Source organism: Capsicum annuum, chromosome 1, assembly GCF_002878395.1.
Source record: "Capsicum annuum cultivar UCD-10X-F1 chromosome 1, UCD10Xv1.1, whole genome shotgun sequence".
NCBI classification, from domain to species: Eukaryota; Viridiplantae; Streptophyta; class Magnoliopsida; order Solanales; family Solanaceae; genus Capsicum; species Capsicum annuum.
In genome coordinates this window covers 39,280,493-39,303,952 of record NC_061111.1, presented here as the reverse complement: position 1 = coordinate 39,303,952, position 23,460 = coordinate 39,280,493, and the positions used below count along the sequence as shown (strand labels likewise).

At 39.3% G+C, this 23,460-nt stretch overlaps 1 protein-coding gene across 2 annotated transcripts in view; it reads right to left on the bottom strand.

The window, feature by feature from the left end:
* Positions 1-23,460, bottom strand: part of LOC107872166 (DNA polymerase delta small subunit) — a 41,450-nt gene that overhangs the window by 8,683 nt on the left and 9,307 nt on the right. For both annotated transcript variants that reach the window (XM_016718954.2, XM_016718949.2), the window contains 8 exons: positions 12,606-12,721; positions 12,424-12,507; positions 7,955-8,023; positions 7,800-7,871; positions 7,593-7,684; positions 7,389-7,516; positions 7,021-7,122; positions 6,886-6,953 (listed from right to left, as the gene is read on the bottom strand). In XM_016718954.2, coding sequence (XP_016574440.1) covers positions 6,886-6,953; positions 7,021-7,122; positions 7,389-7,516; positions 7,593-7,684; positions 7,800-7,871; positions 7,955-8,023; positions 12,424-12,507; positions 12,606-12,721 — 731 coding nt within the window. The remainder of the gene's footprint in view (positions 1-6,885; positions 6,954-7,020; positions 7,123-7,388; positions 7,517-7,592; positions 7,685-7,799; positions 7,872-7,954; positions 8,024-12,423; positions 12,508-12,605; positions 12,722-23,460) is intronic.

The following is a 23,460-nucleotide window of genomic DNA, read 5'->3' as shown; positions in this document are numbered from 1 at the left end:
AATTAAAAGACTTAATAGCTGTCATGAGACAATTACGGAGTGGCTTTTTCCGTAAAAAAAAAGGGGTAAGGCAGTCAGAAGAGGATATTCAGGAAAAAAGAAAAGGGAATTCTGGAGATACCTGGCCTCTTGAATGTCTAGAAATGAGGGATAGTTCTGGCCTCTCGAATTTCAAGGAATACTGAAATCTATGTAATCTTAGTATTATGTATTCAATAACTGAATTTCAGTCATGTCTTCAGTTGTATTTTAAGGTGTTAGCAGTTTCCTAGTGGCTGTTTCAGAATTCTGGTTGTAATATCAGTGTATTTAGTATAAAAAATCAGTATTCCTTTATTTACTGTTTCCTACAGAAAAGTCTATCAATTTGGTATTAGAGCAATAACATTCGGGAATGGTGAGTAAAATGGAAGGACGAGTTAAACAAGTGGATGACTAATTTGATAGGGGTAAGAGAAGATGTAAGAAAACTGAAATGATGGTTTCAGGAAATGAGAGTCTCTTGTAAGAATTGAAGGACAAGGGAGAACTGTGATGGTAGAAGCATCTCCTTCTCAAACCAGATCCGTTGGAAACCAAGAAGAGGGAAGCAGTGTCAAGGTGGCTGCAGAAAAAGATGGAAAGAAGTTTCGAAAACTACAATTACCAATTTTTGAAGGAGAGGATCCTTTAGGATGGATTTTCAGAGTAGAACGATATTTTGCAATGAATGAAATTTCTGAACCGAAAGATTACAGGCAGTAGGTATTGGTTTGGAAGGAAAAGCCTTAAATCGGTATTATTGGATAGAGTCTCGGCAACCAATGTTAACCTGGGAAGACTTCAAAAGAGAGTTGTTGAACCAATTTCATCATTCTCAAAAGATCAACTAATATGTTGTCTTAATGGGGCTGAAGCAGATTACCACAGTAACTGCGTTTTGTGAAGAATATGAAAAGATATCAGCATCTATGAAGGAAGTGTCTAATGGAATTATGGGATGTTATCTGGAGTGTTTTTGAATGGTTTGAAAGAGAAAATTCGAGCAAAAGTAATGCTTTTACGCGCTCAAACATTGAGGGAGATAATGGAGATGACTCAAAAGGTGGAGGATCGAAATTCTGTTTCGCAGGAAGTTCAAAGTTTTAAATTTGAACCAAATACTGAAAGTTCATGCAATAAACTAGTTGGGTTTAGACCCAATTATCCTCGAGTCGCGAACATACTTGAAAAACGTAACTCAAGAACCGGATCAACAGGTAGTAACACTAATTCACCAGTGCATACTGTCGCAAAGTCGCAAAGTCGACTACTTCGGAAGAAAAATTAGAGGGACAATTCAGAAGGTTGTTTGATTTGGAATTTGCTCGAAAAAAACAAGGGTTATGTTTCAGATGTGATGAAAAATTTGGCCCCAACCATCATTGTAAAAATAGGCAGCTTAACCTATTTTGATTATTTCAGAGGCACCCAATACAAAGGAAAGTGAAATGGAAGAATTCTTTGAGTCTACCAGAGAAGATGTAGTTGAAAGGGAAACTAAGGATACTTCGATGGTGTAGAATATGCAATTATCGGCCTGCAATTTCCAGAATTTCACCTTGAGGACAAGGTGAATCTTATAGGGAGGGTAATGATGTGCCTCAAGTTATAAAAAATTATTCTTGAAGGACGAAATAAACAATTAAAAGACTTAATAACTGTCATGAGACAGTAATGGGTGGTTTTTCCTGTAGAAAAAGGGGTAAGGCAGTCTTCAGGAAAAAAAGAAAATGGACTCTTGAATGTCTAGAAATGTAGGAGAGTTCTAGCCTCTCGAATGTCTAGGAATACTGAAATCTGTGTAATCTAGTATAATATATTCTATAACTGAATTTCATTCATGTCTTAGGTTGTATTTTAAAGTGTTAGCAGTTTCCTAGTGGCCGTTTCAAAATTCTGGTTGTAATATCAGTGTATTTTTTTAGTATAAAATATCAGTATTTGTTCCTTTATTTACTGCTTCCTATAGAAAAGTCTATCACACATCTACAGCAGTTGTCTAGTAACTGTTTTCTAGATTTGCTCCAGCCGTTAGTCTAGCAGTTATTATTCCTAGTTTGCAGTTTATAGTGTAAGTTTTATCCTATTATGTTCTCCATAAATATGTATTAGTATTAGTTATTTAAGCATGTAATTCAGAATCAAACTACTATGCTCTGGAGTCTTGTGCTCTCCATATGGACAACTTTATTGGTGTAAATTGTAATTGTGTTTAATTATCTTTGTTATTCTAGTTCCTCAGTTCTTTACTTCTGGTTCCTATCAGTTTGGTATTAAAGATGATCGATCTAACATGGTAAATACCAGATCTTCTAATTCTCAAGAAGACACTCCCAATGTTGAATCACTTGCCCGGCAATTATCTGCCATAGCCTCAAAACTAAATATGACCGATTCGCTGGAAGCAGATGTTGCTACATCGAAAGTTCAGACTGGTTGCATCCAACAAGGAAACCAGTAACCAAAAACTGAATAGGGAAAATCTGCTTGCCAAGAAGAGGAAGAAGACATTAATAGTCTAGCATGGCCAAAAAATCCTTCGCGAAGGCCACACGCAAAGATGGAATTCCCCAGTTTTGAAGGAGGTGATCCTAGAGGATGGATTTTGAAAGCAGAAAAATATTTCTGCTACTATCAAACTCCAGAGGAACACAATCGAGAGTGAACTTTCCGATGATCCCTCTTTTCCGTCTTTTTCTCTCAATCTTTCTTCACCATAGCCACCATCAACCTCCAGCGACGCAACCCCAGAAAACCCACCACCAGAAAGTCTACCACACACACTCACGTGCCCCCAAAGTCTACCAGTCACCGACGCCACGCGCTTCACGCGCCGGCGCGTGACACTCTTCAGTCAAATTCTCGACTTTTCCAGTTTCAGTTCTGTTAATTTCATTCCTCCAGTGGATTAGTTGGTATCATGGCCAGAATTCAGTCATCAGGGAGGACAAAATTCACTAAAATGCAGGGTTCAGGTCTTATGAAATCACTAGATGCAAGAACTACGAAGAAAACTGGTTTGAATGGGTCAGCAGAAACTTAATGAGGAAAGTTAAAGTAAGCAATAATGTCCTAAAATGCTTGGTAACGACATTTATTGAAGCTTCAAAGATACAGGGGCAGACAGTTAAGAGATGGAAAGTGAAGGATCATTTTATGAGTTCTTCTGTACTCTTAAATACAATGACAGAAGTAGACACATCAGATTCATTGCTATTCAAGGAGAGCACAAATCTGTCATTATTACACCAGAGTCTACATTTAATGGAGGATGGGGGCACATTGCACATAAAATAGCGAGGTTCATCTGTGAACCGGAGTCAGGACAGAACCCACAGAGCTTCAGACAGAAGCAGGCGGGTGGATCGTACAAGGAAGCTTTCAACAGAAGTATATGGACAACCGGAGTCGCAAAATTCAGACTTCTGAAAAAGCTATCAAAATTTTAGGAGGGTCTTCGAGCCCAGACAAGGATCTTCGGCATCAATGTATTGTTGGAAAATTCCACTCATCTGAATGAAGTCCCAAATTTAAATGATGTTAGAAGATGGGCCTGCAACAATTGGAAATCTGCACTAGGAGTAAGTATCTATGCCATGAACGACAGTCAGTTTCTATTTGAATTTCCATCACGGACGGTGGCAGAATACGTTCTTGCAGGTCAGTGGTCTTGGAAGAAGATGTACCAGGAGCTAGAGTGGTGGAAACCAACCACAAGCTGCTAGCCAGCTGAAATAGCAAGAGACTGGGTATGGATATGGATTCTCGGTCTCCTGCTGAGCTTATGGTCCAATGAAATCTTCAAGAAGATCAGAGATCTATGTGGGGTTTCATTGAGACAGAGGAGGAGACCTCTCTCAAAAACCACCTACACTGGGCAAGAATCAAGACAAAAGGAGATGGAAGCAGGGTTCCGAAGTCAGTCAAGGTGACGAATGACGGCTTCACTTTCATGATTCCGATTTGGAGTTAAATTCCGGTCACAGTGAGAAAGGCTGAGGAAGAAGACAATAATGGCTATGGATCAGCAGATACTCATCAGGTCTTAACCAACAGTTATCAAGGGCACGTGGGCACATCAGAGGCAGGTGGAAATTTAAAAAGAGGGACACGTGCACTGGGGCCAAAAGAGAAGTAAAAATTAAGTTATGAGGTGGGACAACACAGGAGTAAATTGGGCCGATATTCGGACCCATTAATAATAGGGCAGTCCGATAACTTAAATGAAACGACATCCTCCATTGACTTAGTTGGCATCGAAATACAAGCCAATGAGGCGAGTATTCAAGACAACCAGGTTCAATGGAAAGTTGCCAATGGAGAAGCCGAGACTCAGGTCATTCAATGTGAAAATAGAGATGACAGCGGAGATAGAGACATCATTGTTTCCGAAGAAGTATACAGAACCGTTGCACTGCAGCTTGAGGAACATCACGATAATCCAGGAAAAATCACAGAAGAGGTTACCCCTTTGGGAATCCAGCTCCCAGAAGAGGAAAATGGAAAGATAGACACTGTTATGTGGATTCAGCAGAATATAATTAGGTTGAGCAAGGAATTTGGAGTGGATTTTAATGGGCGTGAGGAGAGAGTTGCAGAATTATTTCTGAAAATTGACAGCATCAAGAAAACAAACAGAGAAGGCGAAACAAAGCAGAAAACAGTGAAGAAAAAGGGGTCGAATGAACTGAAGAATCTAGAACTGGACATCAATTTTTTGAGTAATGGAACTAGAAGTAGGAAGGGTACCTAGCAATCAAAGATCAATGAAGTTGAACATAGTATCTTGCAATGTGAGGGGACATATCCTTTCATGTCTCATTGCTTCGCCCTGCTCGTGGTTGTTCTGATATTACTTCCCCTCCACCCTAACCACTATTGGGTGACTTGGAATTCATGGTGGAACCTGAAAAAGTTTTATCGCATCGTTGGATGAAAGAATCAGGAATGCCAACTCCGGAGTTACTTATTCAATGGCGTCGTCGACCTATTGAAGAGGCTAGTTGGGAAGACTATGACTTGCTTGCTGCTCAATTCCCCTTTTTCTGTCTTGAGGACAAGGCATCTTTTCAGAGGGGGTGCACTGATACCAAACCCACCTCTCAAGACATATTTCAGAAGAAAATATAGACAGAAGGATAAGGAATTGAAGTTTTTTGGATAAACGCGTCTACAGCAGTTGTCTAGTAACTGTTTTCTGGATTTGCTCCAGCAGGCAGCACTTAGTCTAGCAGTTATTATTCCTAGTTTGTAGTTTATAGAGTAAGTTTTATCCTATTATGTTCTCTATAAATATGCAATTAGGATTAGTTATTTAGGCATGTACTTCAGAATCAAAACTACTATGTTCTGGAGCTTGTTCTCTCCATACAGACAACTATGGTGTAATTGTGTTTAATTATCATCAAACTTGAACTAAATGTTAGTATGGACAACTATGGTGTAATTTTGTTTAATTATCATCAAACTTGAACTAAATGTTAGTTCGGAAAAAAAACTGAATCCTAGTTGTTGAAAGCTACTGAATACTTCAGATTTTCAATAGCCGTGATTTGTGCGTTTGTTGCCCTGCTTCTATTCTAGTTAAGCTTTCCATCTAACTTAACTTGCAATAAGTAATATATATATCTATATATATGGGTAAAATGGTAATTTAGTGTTCGATTTTTGCACACCCCCATCCACCTCCACCACTCTTGACTTAGCATCATCATCTGCACTCTTCAACCGGTCAAGACAAATTCACATGCGACACTAGATTCTTTCCCTGTTGCAGACTTGTCTCCAGAGAGTCCTTCTATTGCCACTCGAAAAGGTTTTTGTTCTACTCGTAACCCTAATCCTATCTATTCTTGTCTAAGCTATATTGATCGTATCATCACTATCATTTGTTTTTATCCCTAAGGCCACAGGTGAAGCTCTTTCTCATCCAGGTTGGTGACAGGCTATGATTACGTAGATATTTGTCTTACACTCTAGTGGTACTTGGGAACTTGTTCCTATATCTTCGGGTAAGTCTACCATTGAGGTTTGTCAAGAAGAGAAGTTTTTAAAGGATGAACTATAAGATAGGGTAAAAGACTATGGTAACAAAAGAAGAATTGACATATCCATTTCTAAGTGCGCACAACATGATATGGTCATCCATTATAACTAATTGAAACTTCGTGGAAAATGCGGGAAACTTTAAAGAATAGAGTGCTTTACTTGAAATTAAGGACCCGTTTGGCCATGAAAACCAAAAACGTATTCACTTTATTTGGTATTTTTGAAGTGGAAAATAGAATTGGAGTTGTGTTTGGCCTTAGTATTTTCAAAAATATTTTAAACTTTGGATGTACTTTTTTATAAAGTGATAGGAAAAAATTGAGACAAAAAAAGTTGAAAACACGTCTTAAAAACCAAAAATTGTGAAAACGTATTCCGGAATACGTTTTTGGTTTTCATGGCCAAACAAGTATTCCAGAATAAAGTGAAAACGTATTCCGGGATATTGTGAATAATATTTAGGCCAAACGCCTACTAACTATCAAAAAAGCTTTTAGAGGACTGGCTAATGGTTAAATTAACTTAAAATGATAAATATACGTCAAACAACAATTCTTGAGAAAATGATACAAATTAGCAAACGCATATCAATTAGCACCATAACACTCCCCTCTCACAGGAAATATATTGAAAAGCTAGAATTTATTAAGCATCCAATTCATGTTTCATAGAGAGAAAGTTAATATCTGTCTCAGAACAGAACTTCTTTCTGTAGTTTCCTTCATTGCAAGAACAGTTAGCAGAGGCAATATAATTGATAAGCTTATGTAATTTAAACATATTGAGGAGACAGTGATAAAAACAGTGGAGGCTTACCACCACTGTGACTCCCGTCTCTGCAAATCTAGGAATGCAAATAAGCATTACCATTTGCCCTTCTGATCCTGCAATGGTAGTAATGACCACATACATTCTCTAGAAACTTTAACAATTAAAAAATTCAGAACATACCTTTTATCAAGCGAGATTCATATTTATCCTGATTGCCAACAAAATAAACATGAGGACATGTTTCGACATAGAAAGGATCCCTATCAGTGAAAGGATAGCACCCTGCAAATGTAATGGACGAATATGCCAACTCAGCTGGAAAAAATATATGCAATCAAATTGAATTGCAAACTCTTCAAGGATCAAATATGGTCATTTTTTTAGCTCTTCCTTTTCCAGGATCATATATTTTGTGTCATCAACTCGATTTGCAATCTAAAAGCATGAATTTGTAAAATCAAAAGAATAAACTGGACAGATAAGAAACTTTAGGAATGGAAACCACAATCATAAGAACTTCCAAGTGTAGCAAGGCAAAAAGTTTTGACCAAGGGTGTTTGGTGCTGTTGGTGCTAGATGTCTCCACCTCAATGTCCTCTCCATAAATTCAATGTTGTTGTTTGCTTTCGAATACTTGCCAAGATCATCAATATTTTGACCAGATGTACCTAGAAACCTGATGAGCATGCAATAACCAAGTGAACAATGAACAAATTCCTTTAACAAATAACTTACCAACTACTGAATCTTACCTGATGTTTTCAAGTTCAAAGCAATGTGGATTCGTGCAAGATCTGAAAGTGTTATAAGCTGATGATCCAGGGAAAAGGCACCTATGGAGAGGCTGCAATTAAACAGATGATCACTGATAACCAATTAAACCTCTGAAAATCTAAAGAAAAAGAATTAGGGAAATGCTATGACTTGAAGTATTCAAACATGTGCTAAGCAAGGAAGACCTGCTGTGGCAGGGAGAAATTTGCTGGATCACTGGACCCTGGCATGATATCCAACGGTATACTTGCTGCAATCTGGAAAAGGAGAAGATCATTTTCTGAACCCATATTGTACAGTTTGCACTAGTATGTTGGTTCCAGTTTAAGGATAAGAAAACCTGAGTTAACATAATATCAAGCTCTTTAATCGGCTCAAACAACTTGGACTGGTCCTTTGACCCCAAATTCTGCAACGCAATCAAGTTTTGTTAGTGTCTCAATGGAGATGGAAACTAGTCATTTGCAGTTCTGAGGAAAATCAAATTATAAGAAATGGCAGCATTGGAAAAAGAAATAAAGAATTTTCTTTGATCATTTTTAGGGGAAGACAGGAGAAGAAATCTAATGAATTAAAGAAGACACGAGTCCACTAAATGGATCCTGCACCAATCAAATACTATTATCTTTATTCATTTGAGCAAGTATCAAATAGTTTTGCACAACCATCGAAAGTTCAAAAAAATCAAGATCCAAAAGCAGCTAAGTTAATAACAATAATAGAAGCAAGACCTAATTTTGCATTTTTAACAAGCATGCAGTAGTGGAACATTTTTAACTTTCTATGTCACTGTAATATTTGTTAACCCTAGCGTTTGATGATGACAAATATATAATAGCAATGTGCAGTCACTAATGAAGTTGATCTTAGAACAAAGGCACAAACATATACAATGAAGATATGCTGCAAGAAATTCAAGATGTACAAGAATCTACACCTTGTTTGTCCAGAGGAGATGGACTTGTGAAAGGCTGACCACTTCTAAAAGGGGGAAGATGAAGATGCCAAGATTCAAAAAAGAAAAGATAAACTCCTATAGAGGGAAGATTTTAAGAAGCTGTGGCTCAAGGAAGAAATATCTTCTGAATATGACAACCAACTATAGAAGGACTTAATTCTAGGAAATGAAAAAGGGGGAGATCTTCAATTCAAGGCTTCCTTTTCTCAATGGAAGCTATGTCTATGAGCACTCTAAAAGGAGACCTTTTTACCAAAATCAAGGTTGAACCAAGACTATATTCAGGGTTGAGTATAAAGTCAAAAAGTCACTCAAGATTGGAATGATGCTGAACAAGGATCTCACAGGAATCTCCAAGAGTAATCAAGCAAGTCATAGACTGATTTGCAGAACAAGAAACTGGTAGAATTAATGAGGACTAAGGGTCAGAAAATTCAAGATGATCTCTGACAAAAGTATAAGTGGGTATTATGGGTGCTGGTGGTGGTTCTCCACCAAGAAGAGGCAGCCGGCCATTGCTGGCAGTGGCCACAGCGCCTTCCAGCGTGACTCATAGGAAAATTTCTGGAGAGGCCCCAAAGTTTCCTTCTGATGATCGACCTTTTGATTTAACGATACTTCTATACTTGCTTAATTTGAATGTATAACCAGTACCTTTTGCAGCTCCTGAACCTCAGACTAAGCTAATTTTAAATTGCTTATAATTCACCATATAATACCTTAATCCAAACAACAACTTGACTGAATACATCAACGCTTTAATCATTAGAGAAAAAAGAGAAATTATGTAAATTCAAGGTATTGAAGGTGTTCAACAGGGCCTTGCAAGGTAATGATTTGGAGGTTTGAAGTGGAGGAACAAGTATTATGGAGAATAGTTATCACAGATAAAATGGGACTCATCATGGAACTCATCAAGAAGATTGTGTGAGAAATATAATAGAAGAATATTATTAAAGTATTGTGTATATATTATTACATTGAGGCTCTATTTAAAGACACTACATTACAATCCTTTTCCTAAAAGGACACTACATTACAATTCTTTTCCAAGTAGGATTCTATATGCTATTCCTATTCCTACTCATATTCTAACACCCCCTCAAGCTGGCGCATAGGAGGAATATGCACCAAGCTTGTTATGGATGTAATTGATACTAGGATCGGTGAGGGACTTGGTGAAGATATCTGCAAGAGAACTGATAAGGACTGTTGTGACGCTTAGGAGACCTCAGTTGAAAAGGAACAAACTGAAAAAGTGGTAGGAGTAGTAAACATCGCTGGAAAATCGATATGTCGCTAGGAAATTACCGAAAACTGGCATAAAATATATGGGTCATCTCGAAATCAAGAGATGAGTAGATGTTGAACAAGAAAGTCACAAAAAAATTGGTTGTGCTCACATGTCGGATGATTAGATAGCTGAAAAGTGGTCACAACATGGAAAAAAATCATATGGGGAGGTTTGGAATTACGGCACAACCCTACTGAGAAAGAGAATTATATGGGTAGGGTCGAAATGATGGTACGACCCTAATGAGAAATAGAAATTATATGGGTAGAGTCGGAATGACTGCACAACCCTACTGAAAAATAGAAATTATATTGATGGAGTCGGAATGACGGCACGACCCTACTGAAAAAGAGAAATTATATGGGTAAGGTTAGAATGACGTCATGACCCTACCCAAATCAAATTTAAGGAGACACCGAAAAGACGCATAAAACTACGCAAATCAGATCTGAGAAGTCATCGAAAAGACCCACGGTGTTATGCAACTCAGCTATGAGAAAGTAGTTTGAAAAATGCACGATACTGCACAAATCAGCTATGAAAAAGTAGTTACTGGAAAGATGCAGGTTGCTACAAAAATCAGATATGAGAAAGTAGTCACTGACAATATGCAGGGTGCTACAAAAATTAGATATGATAAAGTAGTCACCTGAAAGATGCATGGTGCTACACAAATTAGGTATAAGAAGCCACCGGAAAGAAGCACGATGACCTAACTTTTGCTAACATGATCAATGGCTAGGCGGGCCGCATATATATATGAGTAATAGCCGCCCGCCGGCAGTGGCAACTCTTGGATTCTCTACCAAGATCTTAGAGGCTCTAATACCATGTGAGAAATATAATAGAAAAATATTATTGAATTGTTTGTCTACATTATTACATTGAGGAAATATTAATAGACACTACATTTCAATCCTTTTCCCAATAGGACACTACATTACAATTCTTTTTTAAGCAGATTTCATATGTTATTCCTATTCCTACTCATATTCTAACAAATGGGATATCAATGAGTTTACTATACCATGTAAGGTAGCTCTTTTGAAAAGTGTTATGGAAGTGCTGGAGAAGTTTTTAGCAATATCATATGCAGAATCAGAGATTGTACCAACGTGTACCTTTATGTAATGGTTTTGAGTCTGTTAGAATTTCTTGTCGGCAAAGGAGATGGAGGAAATTCTATTGAATATACAGTTTAGGTATCTATTAGGAGAAACCTGCCAGACTAAGAGGTTGAAAAGGTTAACAATTTTCTCAGGCTGTTGTCAAGGGAGGAAAGGGAGTTCCCTTATCATCAGTAAGGATCCTCTGGAACCATTTCAATCCATTTAGGACCAATTCATTAAAACGAAATTGTTTGTCTTCAAGTAAATTAGGGTTCTCTATAAGTATAGTTTCTCTAAATCCCACTTAACCCTACATTGACATAGAGGTCTCTAACTAAACTGAAACGACTGGAGAAAGCTGGATCTAATGCAAGTGCAACAACAAGTCTTGATATCAACCAGTTGCTAGTGTTGTTTCTTGTTGACTTCATTTATTCCATTTTCTAATAAGCTTGGCGCTTATAATCACAGAGCATTTGACGCATTAATACGAGCAATTGCTCAAATATGCTTCTTGGTATTTAATCTATATTTGGAACAGCAAAATGTCTGCTTTTATCCTATGTTGCTCGGACTCGGCAGTTTTGCCGCCGAACCCGTCTCGACACGAGCCGGAAGCGGGTGCCGGTGCTTCCGCCGTCTCCAATTCGGTCAAACAATTTCGGATACGTTGACCAAATTCAAAAAGAAATTTGAGGGAAAACATTGATAATAGACCGGCGACTTACCTGAAAAAATTCCGATGAACGACTTCACCGGCTACTGCAAAGTTGACAAACAGAGACGGTGTTTCGATATGCGACAGCGACGGCGACAAAAAAAAGTAGAAGTTGAACAACAGCGACAAGGCATATTTAATTAAAAATAAATGTCGGTTCATTGGGTCAGTCCGATTTTATTTAATTGTGATTTATTTTTATTTTTTAATAAAAACTAAATATACCCAATTATATAGGTCGGTTCAATGATGTACTGATTTTATTTGACCCTAGTTATATTTTTTAAATAAAAATAAATAAATATTAAATATATATATATATATAAGCAGTTACGTAATTATGGTAACCTAATTGAAAAGTAAAATTAAAGACAAAAGTAACTAAAAAAAATTATTTTTAGAATATCTTTATAACTCTATATTTACAATATTTGATTTTTTTACCCGAATCCCCGAACCCGTATCCATACTCAGATTCGCACCCCCGAATCTTAAAATTTATATTTTGACGAATCCGACTCTCGGATCCTCACCCGTCTCGGGTACTCGCACCCGAGTCCGAGAAACTTAGCTTTTATCAACAAGTTAGAAATTCTGGGATGCGACTGCAAAAAATTCTCCTATGTGATGAAAGGTAGCATTTCTCTGAGTACCTCAGGGAAAAGATAAATAGATGGATAAGAGATGGAAAGTCAGAAGTTTGCTACAAGGACAACAGTAAAGATTATACCTGTCCGTTGAGAAGTCCATGAGGAACTTCAATAGAGTTTCCAGCAATAACAACTTGAACTACTTGAGCTGCAACATTTTGTTCCTTTTCGAGTGGTACATTTCCAGGATAGCATATATTAGTTAGATTATCATGTATCCAATACTTATTATTAGAAAGTAAAGCATAGAATACTATTGAACCTTCTCATCTCCTAAATGTCCAGTAATATGATCAACAAAAAGTTGAAATTGGAGAGGATTAGAAGAGCTTCTCCCAACACTCAAACCAGAGATGAAAACCACATATTTATCTTCACCTGTTAAAGACAACAGAAGATGTCTGGTTATGTTCGCAGAAAAAAAAAGGAACTGAAAAAAAATTATCTTTCCTTTAGTTGAAGGCAGCATTAAGGAATTTAACACTTTTCTCGAGTCTAACAACCTTTTAGTTATGAAAGAATATGATATACTCAAGCCACTCTGTTTATTGATGCTGTCTAGGAGACAGATATATTCATATAGTTGAGCCAGCAACGCATGAAGTAGTTACCATTATAGAGAGAGGTGACTGAGCAGTAAGGGGACCTTGAAGGAAGTGAAGGTCCCACAAGATATTACAGAAGTGAAAGAAAATAAACGTCACTTGAAAAAAATTATCCAGAATTTATTTTTTTTTGGGAGATAAAGGTAACCGTATATTCACATAAAAATTCATCATTGAAACTGATACTGATGAGGTGAGATCATACAACTACAGTGGTGTCCTCAAAAAACATAAGAAACTCAATAGTTGCCCTATGAAATCAATTAAAGCTTCTGTTAGGATAATATAAATATGTAATCTTTGTAAGTATTTGTGTAAATAGCTTTTAATACTTAGATATAGGAGATATTCTTAGAGATGTAACAGCTATAAATGACAAATATTAGGGGATACATGGCATATATTAGGGGATTCATGGAAGATCTTTAGGGATGTAAAAGGAGGTCTTTCTATTTAATGACAGAACTCTCAACTTGAGAGATCATTCAACAAAATTAACAGCTTCAGTCCCCCCCCAAACACACGCACACACGATATCTTGTTTACATCAAAAATGAAGATGAGTAAGGCATTTCATCTTGATCTTCTGGATACTACAGTTGCTTCCTTCAAAACATCTTGCATTTTTTATTGCCTTCCATAGTGTCCACTAGATGCAAGCTGGAACTTTCTTCCACCGGCCTGATATGTATCACCTCTGCTTCACAAGACCAATAAGTCATTTACACATAGCATATGTGTGACCTCCGTAGCATTACCCTTGTTTGTTTGTGCACAGAAACCTTCTATCCATCCATTTTCATTTGCTTTTCTGATTACGTAGTTAAGACATTCCATAGCTATAATAAATAGGAACAATGACATAGGGTCCCCTTGCCTCAGTCCTCTTTGTGACTGAAAAAAACCTTCGGTGCTTCCATTAATGATGTGAAAACTTCACACTGGATATGCAATATTTAATCCAGTTGATCCACTTGTTGCCAAAACCCATGTCTCTCAATATTTTAAGAAGGAATGTCCAATTGACATTATCATATGGCTTTCCAATGTCAAGTTTACAAAGAATTCCTGGTGTTTTGCTTCACCCTAGAGTCCACCAGTTCATTGGAAAATAAAGTTGTAACCATTATTTGTCTGCCCTTCAAGAAAGCCAGTTGATGCTCATCCACCAGATTTCTCATACCTGTCTTCATCCATAAATTTAGATAAGAAGTGTACAATCTACCAATCAAGCTTAACGTCTGAAATCTTTCTATTCTTCTGCTTCAAATTTCTTTGGGATTAGTGCTATAAAAGTAGCATTAAAAGACTTCTCAAGAAATTCATTTTGATGGAAATTGTGAATAGTCTGCATCAAATCTTCTTTCAGGGTCTCCGAATAGGCCCTGAAAAAACACACAGTGAAGTCATCTTGTCCATGTGCTTTGTCACCATCATTGCTTAACAATATGTAACACTTCCGCTTCTGTGAAAAGCCTCTGCAGCCATACTTGTTCCACCTAAGAGATTTTTGGAAGTTCACAAACAAGAAAGAGGGCCTCCACTCTTCCGATTCCGTAGAGTTTCTCATAGAATTTTATCACGGTTCCCTTGATTTCTTCCAAGTATTTGATTACCTTCCCCCATCCACCAATCTATCAGTAGTGTTGTACCTTCTATGAGTTTTTGTCATTCTATGGAAAAATCTAGTGCATTAGCTCCGTGTTTTCACCCAAAGAGCCCTGGATTTTTGTCTCCAACTGGACTCCTCATTTTTATTGTTGCTCTTATCATCATCTCATCCTCGGTCAACTCTGTTATCCTGTGCCACATCAATATATGCCAACTCATTTAGACGACTGTTTTTCTTGTTAGCTAACTCCCCAAAGGCTGTTTTACTAAATTCTTTAAGTTTCTGTTTCAACATCTTTAGCTTCAGGTTAAACTTGTAAAGAAGCCATTCGACCAGCTATGGATTAGATCCTTGAAACCTTCCACCTTGAGCCATCAGCTTCAAACTTTTCTTCTATTCCCAATATCCACATTGCAACATAATAGGGATGTGATCAGATATTACTAGGCATAATCTGTTGTCTCATATTCTTAAAATTTTCTTCCCATCCCATAGAATAGAGAAACCTATCTTATCTAGCTGGACTGTGATGGTTAACCCTTCTTAGTCATGCAAAATTCCTATCATTTGAATGGGGATTGTAATAACCCATTTATTTAATGAGGGTAAATGAGTAATTTAGCTTATATTATTAATATTAATTAATAGAATTAAGGTGAGCAAGCCAAAACACTCTCCCTTATTCAGTTTTTGAAAGTTTCAGTTACAAAAGGAGTAGAATATTAGGTCAATTGTTTCTATTAGCTATATTTTTCTATTGAAAGAAACAATGATTTGTTCTTTCTCTACGGGCAGAGCCATACAAACTAGCAGAAACACTCCAATTTCACATTCAGGTATTGTGAATTACTTTATGTCCTTAACATATAGTATCTTAAAATGCAAATTGCTTTTAGTGAATTCTTTAGGCAAGTGATTAACAAATCAAAATTTCTTTAAATAACTTCTGATCATAATCTTCATCGATTTAGTTATTGTGTGTGTCTGTTTAAGCGAGAGTAGCAATGGTGACGCAATAGTGGAAAGACATTTGATCTAATAACAATAATGATTGGGGTATTAAATTGTTAATTACTTGTACCATGTTAATTGAATAAATAGGCAATTAGGTTTTGTTGTTCTTGTTGGAAATTGGGGAAATTGCAAGTGGACACCGTGATAAGTCAATGAAAATTATTTTTAGCTATGCTCTGTGAACAATTCTTTTGTACACATTCTCACCTTTTTCAGTGGTGTAGTAAGAGGAATTCAGTGGAGTAGTACTTTGATAGTGGCTTCACTAATTGAGACCTAATCCCAACTAGTATAATTGATATTGTTAATTGATATTTTTGCATAGATTAAAGTTATTCAAGGTTGTTTGGTTGATGTTCTACCTGTTGCAAGATTGGAAAACTTGTCATTAGCAAGGCAAGTGAGACTTTAAGCTTTGGTGCTTGCTTTTTAAACCAGCTTTATAAAAAAATATATTTTTTTGCCTAGTCATGTGTTGAGACAAGCGTGTGCTTGGTAGAATCGGTGGTCTTGGATCAACCGCGAATATGTATTTTGTTAAGTATATTGAGAATCATTTGATGGTGAGTTGTGAGGTGATGTTGGGATATTGGACATATTTACTAGCGTACATGTGCTGCCGTAATATGTTAGGGGCATACCTATGCTGCCGTAATATGTTAGGGGCCTTGTACTTGTTGTCGTGATATATTTACTAAGGGCATACATAGCTGCCGTAACATGTTAGGGGCATTGTGTATGCTGTCGTAATATGTTAGGGGCCTTGTACATGCTGTCGTAGTATACTTTGTGGGCATTGTCTATGTTTATGTGGCCTTATCGAGGTGCTAGGTTGATCACCTTCACTACCATTTATGACAAGCCGTGAGAGTGAATGGTGCTGAGAGATATATAATGACTTTTGAAACATTTGTTGGACCTTATTGAGCATTATATTGTAAGATATATGTTGTGCATATAATTTAGGTAATCGTGGCGTGTTGTATTTTCTAACACTTGTTCCAGGGGTATTAAAGTATCGGATCGAGGATCTTATTGAGTTATATTTTTATATAGCTCACTCCTTACTTACATGTTTGCAGATACTACCGTACAAGATGAAACTAGTGGGTGACGGTTTCTTCGTAAGGATTCTATTGCTAAGGTGAGCCTTTACATTATTCGTGGGGGCTTTCGTTTCAGCTTTAGCTATTTAGATAATATTTTCTTTTATTGGGTTAGCATGCCCGAAAGTTGAACTTATGTAACTCTATTTTAGATGCTCCATGGTCTTAGTGTAGGATTAGGGATAGAGAATTAGTTCAAGATTGATTGTTCAATTTATAATTTAAATGGATTTTTGTTGAATTATTATTCTTTATATATTTATACATTGGAGTTGCACATACGTTGTCTTACCGCTTATTAACTGGTAAAGTGTAAGAAAGATTGGTTCTCGCGACAGGTGGTGTTAGCAGGTGCCAGTCAAGTGCCAGTCATGTCTAGGAATGATTTTGGGACGTGACAAAGTTGGTATCAGAGCCTGGGCTTTAGGTCCTAAATCATGGAGCAATGTTTAGTAGGATCTTGTCCATGGGTATGTAGACGTCCATACTTATGACCTTGACGTTACCGAACATCTAGAATATTTTCCCTTCTTTCTTTCATCATTCGTGCGTTAAGACATATCGTGATTAATTTTTTTTTTCACAAATGGCTAGGATAAACATCCTCCTCTGCTAGATGGCATAGTTGACTTTGATGTATTTAATTATATATGTGCGATTGAGAGCGACACTGCTTACTAAAAATATGTGTGCGTTGATGTTGGTTGAGATTGAAGTGGTTACATTTTGGGATTACTTTATTTACAATATAGATTTGCCAGTTACAAAAATTGAATGGATGGAGAAAAAGAATGAAATGATATAATTTTTGCGTCAGAACGACTTATTTAAATTTGAGGTTATAGATATAACTTTCTAGTATGAGTCAAACCAAAACAGAAAGAAGTGTAGAAAAAAAGTAAGAAGAGTAATAGCGCTTACCCGTATTTAAATTGTTTGAGTTAGTGGTGAAACATATTTTAAGGATATTGTGTGTATGGTCCTAAGCTTAATGCTTCTTAAAAAAAATGCTACAATTAGTAATGTTGCGATGGTGATGTCATCGGTGTGAACCTGGTGTGAAAATACATACAAGTATATTGATTATGAGCATGATAGTGACGCTTCAAGGTGCTTAATATGTTCATGGAGCAGATCCGTGGAAATTCTAGACTTGTGAAAGTGAATAGAAAACTTAAGCCTAAGAATTTATCGATGAATATGGTTGAGTATGATACTCGGAGCAGTGTGGCATGACTAGTTATTGAAATAAGGAATAAGATGTGAATTATGAAGGTAAAAGAAATTTGAGCCAATGAATATGGAGATTACAAAAAAAAACTGAGTACTTAGATGTATCATTTGTGATGTCTTTTCAAGAGGGGGAGCCTACTATTATTGAGCAGTCCATCGAATATGTGTGGACACAAATTAGCATCATGATACACTTACATATTGTTATAACTAAGAATAATCAAACTTGAGGTTATCTTTTGTTTAGACTCGAATGATGTTGTCTTATGTTTGATTGTCAAGAAATACTATTGAATTTTTCATTTCAGTTGAGCCTAGTATTCAATATGATAGATTCAATGTGTAATTCTACATGTAAGCTACCTCATCGATAACAGTCCTGATAATGTTGGGAGCTAGTGATAGTTTCTGATAGTGAGTAAAGTGGGAGCATTTCAATTAGAGGGTTCAATATATATGCACTTGTGATGATTGACTTAAGGAGATTTGTACTTGATAAGAATAAAATATTTTTCAATATTCGGCACATTTGAGATTCATAAATATGTATTGAGATCAAAGAAATAGAGCTAACATCATATAATGATACACAGTATTACACATGCTGCCCTACAATGTTTGAACTGTTCATATTTTAAATATGAGGGTTGAAAAAAAATATTTTCATCGTAAACATAGTTATCTTTGAGCAAAATAACAACAACAACAACAAACCCAGTGTATTCCCACCTAGTGGGGTCGGGGGGGTAAGATGTACGCAGTCCATACCTCTACCTCTAAAGAAGTAGAAAGGTTGTTTCCGATAGACCCCCGGCTCAAGGCACGAGATACCACACAAACACATAGTAAAGCACAGCACAAGATTACATAACATAAATACGGCACCCATAAGTAATATAAAATAGAGGAAAGCACACAAATTCGTAATAAAATATGGAACACGGAATCATAACAGGAATAAAACCCCCACCAAGTAATTCCCTACACTAGCGACTCAAACTGGCCCTAGTCCTCTGCCCTAATTCGCGTCCTCCAGACCTTCCTATCTAGGGTCATGTCCTCGGTGAGCTGTAACTGCTCCATGTCCCGCCTAATCACCTCACCCCAGTACTTCTTCGGCCTACCCCTACCCCGCCTAAAACCATCCAACGCTAGCCTCTCACACCTACGGACCGGGGCATCCATGCCCCTCCTCTTCACGTGTCCGAACCATCTCAATCGGGCTTCCCGCATCTTGCACTCCACTGGAGTCACACCAACCTTCTCTCGGATAGTCTCATTCCAAACTCTATCCCCTCTAGTAAGCCCACACATCCAGCGCAACATCCGCATTTCTGCCACCTTCATTTTTTGGATGTGGGAGTTCTTAACTGGCCAACACTCCGCTCCATACAACATGGCCGGACGGACTACCACCCTGTAGAATTTGCCTTTAAGCTTGGGCGGCACCTTCTTATCACACAGCACCCCCGATGCGAGCTTCCACTTCATCCATCCCGCCCCAATACGATACGAGACATCCTCGTCAATCTCACCATTACTCTGGATCACGGACCCGAGATACTTGAAACTCTCCCTCTTACATACCTCCTGTGATTCCAGCTTCACTACTACCTCATTCTCCCGCCTCACGTCATTAAACTTGCATTCCACATACTCTGCCTTACTTCTGCTCACCCTGAACCCTTTAGACTCAAGGACACCTCTAATTTGTCACTCACACCCCCTCGAGTCTCATCTATCAGAACTACATCGTCTGCAAAAAGCATACACCACGGCACCTCCCCTTGAATACGCCGCGTCAACACATCCATCATCAACGCAAACAAAAAGGGACTAAGAGTAGATCCCTGATGCAACCCTGTCAGGACAGTGAAATGCTCTGAGTCTTCTCCCGCCGTCCTCACCTGAGTTTTCGCTCCATCATACATATCCTTAATTGCTCTGATATATGCCAGCGGTACTCCACTCACCTCCAAACATCTCCAAAGCACCTCCCTGGGGACTTTGTCGTAGGCCTTCTCCAGGTCGATAAACACCATGTGCAGGTCCTTCTTCCTTTCCCTATACTGTTCCACCAATCTCCGTACCAGGTGAATTGCCTCCGTCGTCGAGCGGCCAGGCATAAATCCAAACTGATTTTCTGAAATAGACACTATCCGTCTCAGCCTCACCTCGACCACTCTCTCCCAGATCTTCATAGAGTGACTCAATAACTTAATCCCCCCATAGTTATTGCAACTCTGGATGTCACCCTTATTCTTATAGAGAGGGATCATGGTACTCCACCTCCAAGCCTCTGGCATCTTTGCCGTTTTGAAGATTTCATTAAACAATCCAATCAACCACCTTACACCAGCCTCTCCAACAAACTTCCAAAACTCCACCGGTATCTCATCCGGCCCCGTCGCCCTACCCCTTCGCATTCTGCGAACAGCCTGTCTAACCTCTTCTACCTTAAAACGTCTACAATAGCTAAAATCCCGACACTCCTCTGAGTGCTCCAGTTCCCTAACACAATAGCTCTATCCCCTTCGTCATTCAAGAGCCTATGAAAGTACGACTGCCATCTATTCTTAATGTGGCCGTCCTCCACCAACACTCTACCGTCCTCCCCCTTAATGCACCTCACCTGATCGAGGTCACGACCCTTCCTCTCCCTAGCCTTAGCGAGTCTAAACAACTTTTTCTCCCCTCCTTTTCCCTGTAACCCTGCATACAAGATCTCAAAAGCGGCCGTCTTAGCTGCCGTGACTGCTGCCTTAGCCTCCTTCCTCGCTAGCTTGTACTCTTTCCTGTTTACCCACTTCTCCTCTTCGTCCTTACTCTCCACCAACTTGGCATACGCCCCTTTCTTGGTCCCCACTTTCTTCTCCACCTCTTCATTCCACCACCAATCCCCCCGATGGTGCCCGGCCCGGCCCCTAGAAACACCCAACACCTCACTTGCATTCTCCCTGATGCACCTAGCCGCCCTATCCCACATACTATCCACGTCTCCCCTACACTCCCACACCCCCATTCCCGCCAACTTCTCCCCTATCTCCCACGCATTCACTGGCGTCAGGCCGCCCCACTTAATTCTAGGTCTACACTCCTTACTCCTCCTCTTTCTATTCTTCTTTATACCCAAATCCATAACCAAGAGTCTATGCTGGGTCGAAAGATTCTCACTCGGGATGACCTTACAGTCCTTACACAACGCCCTATCCCCTTTCCTAAGCAACAAAATGTCAATCTGGGTCCTGGCTATCGCGCTTCGAAAGGTGATCAGGTGCTCGTCCTTCTTTGGGAAGCCCGAGTTCACCACCACCAGCCCAAAGGACCTTGCAAACTCCAATAGGGTAGCCCCCTCTTCATTTCTCTCCCCAAAACCAAAACCACCATGCACATCACCAAAGCCTCCCGGTAGCGCCCCGATGTGCCCGTTGAAATCTCCTGCTACAACAATCTTCTCCGAGCTAGGCACGCCTCTCACCACCTCCTCCAAAGCCTCCCAAAACCGCTTCTTCTCCTCCCCCTCCGATCCCACTTGCGGCGCATAGGCACTACACACGTTCAGGGTAAACCCCCGAATGACCAACTTAATAGTCATCAACCTATCATTGATCCTCTTCACCTCTACTACCTGACCTCTAAGCTCTTCATCTACTAAGATGCCAACTCCATTCCTACGCCTCTCGCTCCCAGAGTACCACAGCTTGTACCCATCCACATCCCTAGCCTTAGACCCTACCCACTTGGTCTCTTGAACACACGCAATGTTGATCCTCCTCCTCCTAAGAGTCTTCACAAGCTCTATGGACTTACCCTGAAGGATCCCTATATTCCAAGACCCAACCCTCAGCCTACCGTCACTATCCACACGCCCTCCACTACCCCCCGCGGCCAAACCTTGGCCTCCCTCCCACTCCCGCCCTTTCCTCATCCCCCGCCCCCACCACGGCCCCACGCCCCAACCCCCTCGGACATGACACTATCCACCCATTACCGCCCACAGCCACAACTACACGAAAGTATAAGAAAATATAAAGATAATATAAAGATATAAACGATGGTAGTAGCAAAGCAGCAGCAAGAAATACAAGGCTCACACAAATTCAAAGAAATACTCCAGAAACAAAACTCTACTCAATTAGGGGGCAAACACCACTGGACTCAACACCCACAGCCCCAAATACAGATTCCCGAGCCGATAACCCAATCCAACGCAGTGCAAGAAACGACCACAGCAACAACAACAACAGACGACAGACAATATCCACAAATCCCACGCAAGTCAAGGTACAGGGCTACTACTAGCATAATACGAAGAATGAAAGAATGCAGAATGAAGAATGAAATAACAAAGGTTAGAAGTCACCGGATTATACTTGTAGACCAAGCCGGAAACCAAGCCCAGCGTCGACCGGCTGCCGGGGGATTCCGTTGCTGAGATGGAGCTGCGGCTGAAGACCGAGCTTCGGTTGTTGGGCTGTTGTACCGGCGCCGGAGAGGGTTATGGATAGAAAAGGGTGGGTGGGTGAACAGCTGGGGGGAGGGGAGGAGATGGCTTGGAACCGGAGGTCGGCGACGGGGACCGAAGGTCGGGTCGGATCGGCGCCGAAGGTCGGCGACGGCGACGGGGCCAGGGACCGGGGAGGGAGAGAGAGAGAGAGAGAGCCGTTCGAGCGGCGACGGCGGTCGACGCCGGGGACCGGTGGTCGGGGCCGGAGGTCGGGTCGGGTCGGCGCCGTCGCCGGGGACCGGGGCGAGAGAGAGAGAGGGGGTGGGGAGAGAGAGAGCCGTTAGAGAGAGAGAGGGTAGGACCAGAGAGAGGGTATTTTATGTTGCTTACTGCAGTAAATTGAGCAAGAACTCATCTTTGAGCAAAATAAATAAACAAAAATTGCTATAGACTGAGGTTAGTCTAAATAAATTTTTTAAAAAAAAAAAGAGTAAATCGTAGCTGCGATAATATTGATAGACATATTCTCTTATTGAGTGCTCGGAGGATAGAGAAATCGATTGTCAACAAGCGTGATGAGGGAGCAAAGACTAGTGAAATAGAGCACCTAATTTAGTTTGTATTTATTATACTCTATTCGAGCCTATGTGTTGATATGTTTCAAAAATAGTGCAATGGCACGAAATGCGTATGTTTTCAAGTGTGAAGAGAGTAAAAGTGCATTACGTAGGGGTGTATGGATGTATTCTAACGCTGTCGTACATGAGTATTAGGTAGGGGTGTAAGAATGCGTTATTATACCACTGTAGGTATGATCAAGATGTAAAGGCATAAAAATGTGTCCCAATGTCATTTTACGTGAGTTTTATATAGAAATTTTTTGGATAGTCAAACACTAACATATGTAAGTATAAAGTACGTGTTCCACTATAGGACTGTGATTGTGATACTCGAATGCGTTCTTGAAAAAGGAGAAAATAAGAGAGTATTCAACATCAACACTAGCCAAATGAATATATCATATTGTGTGGTTTGTGATTAGCTACTTTTGACAGGGGTTATACCTCATCTTTGTTACTAACTTGGTATGCAATTTTTGT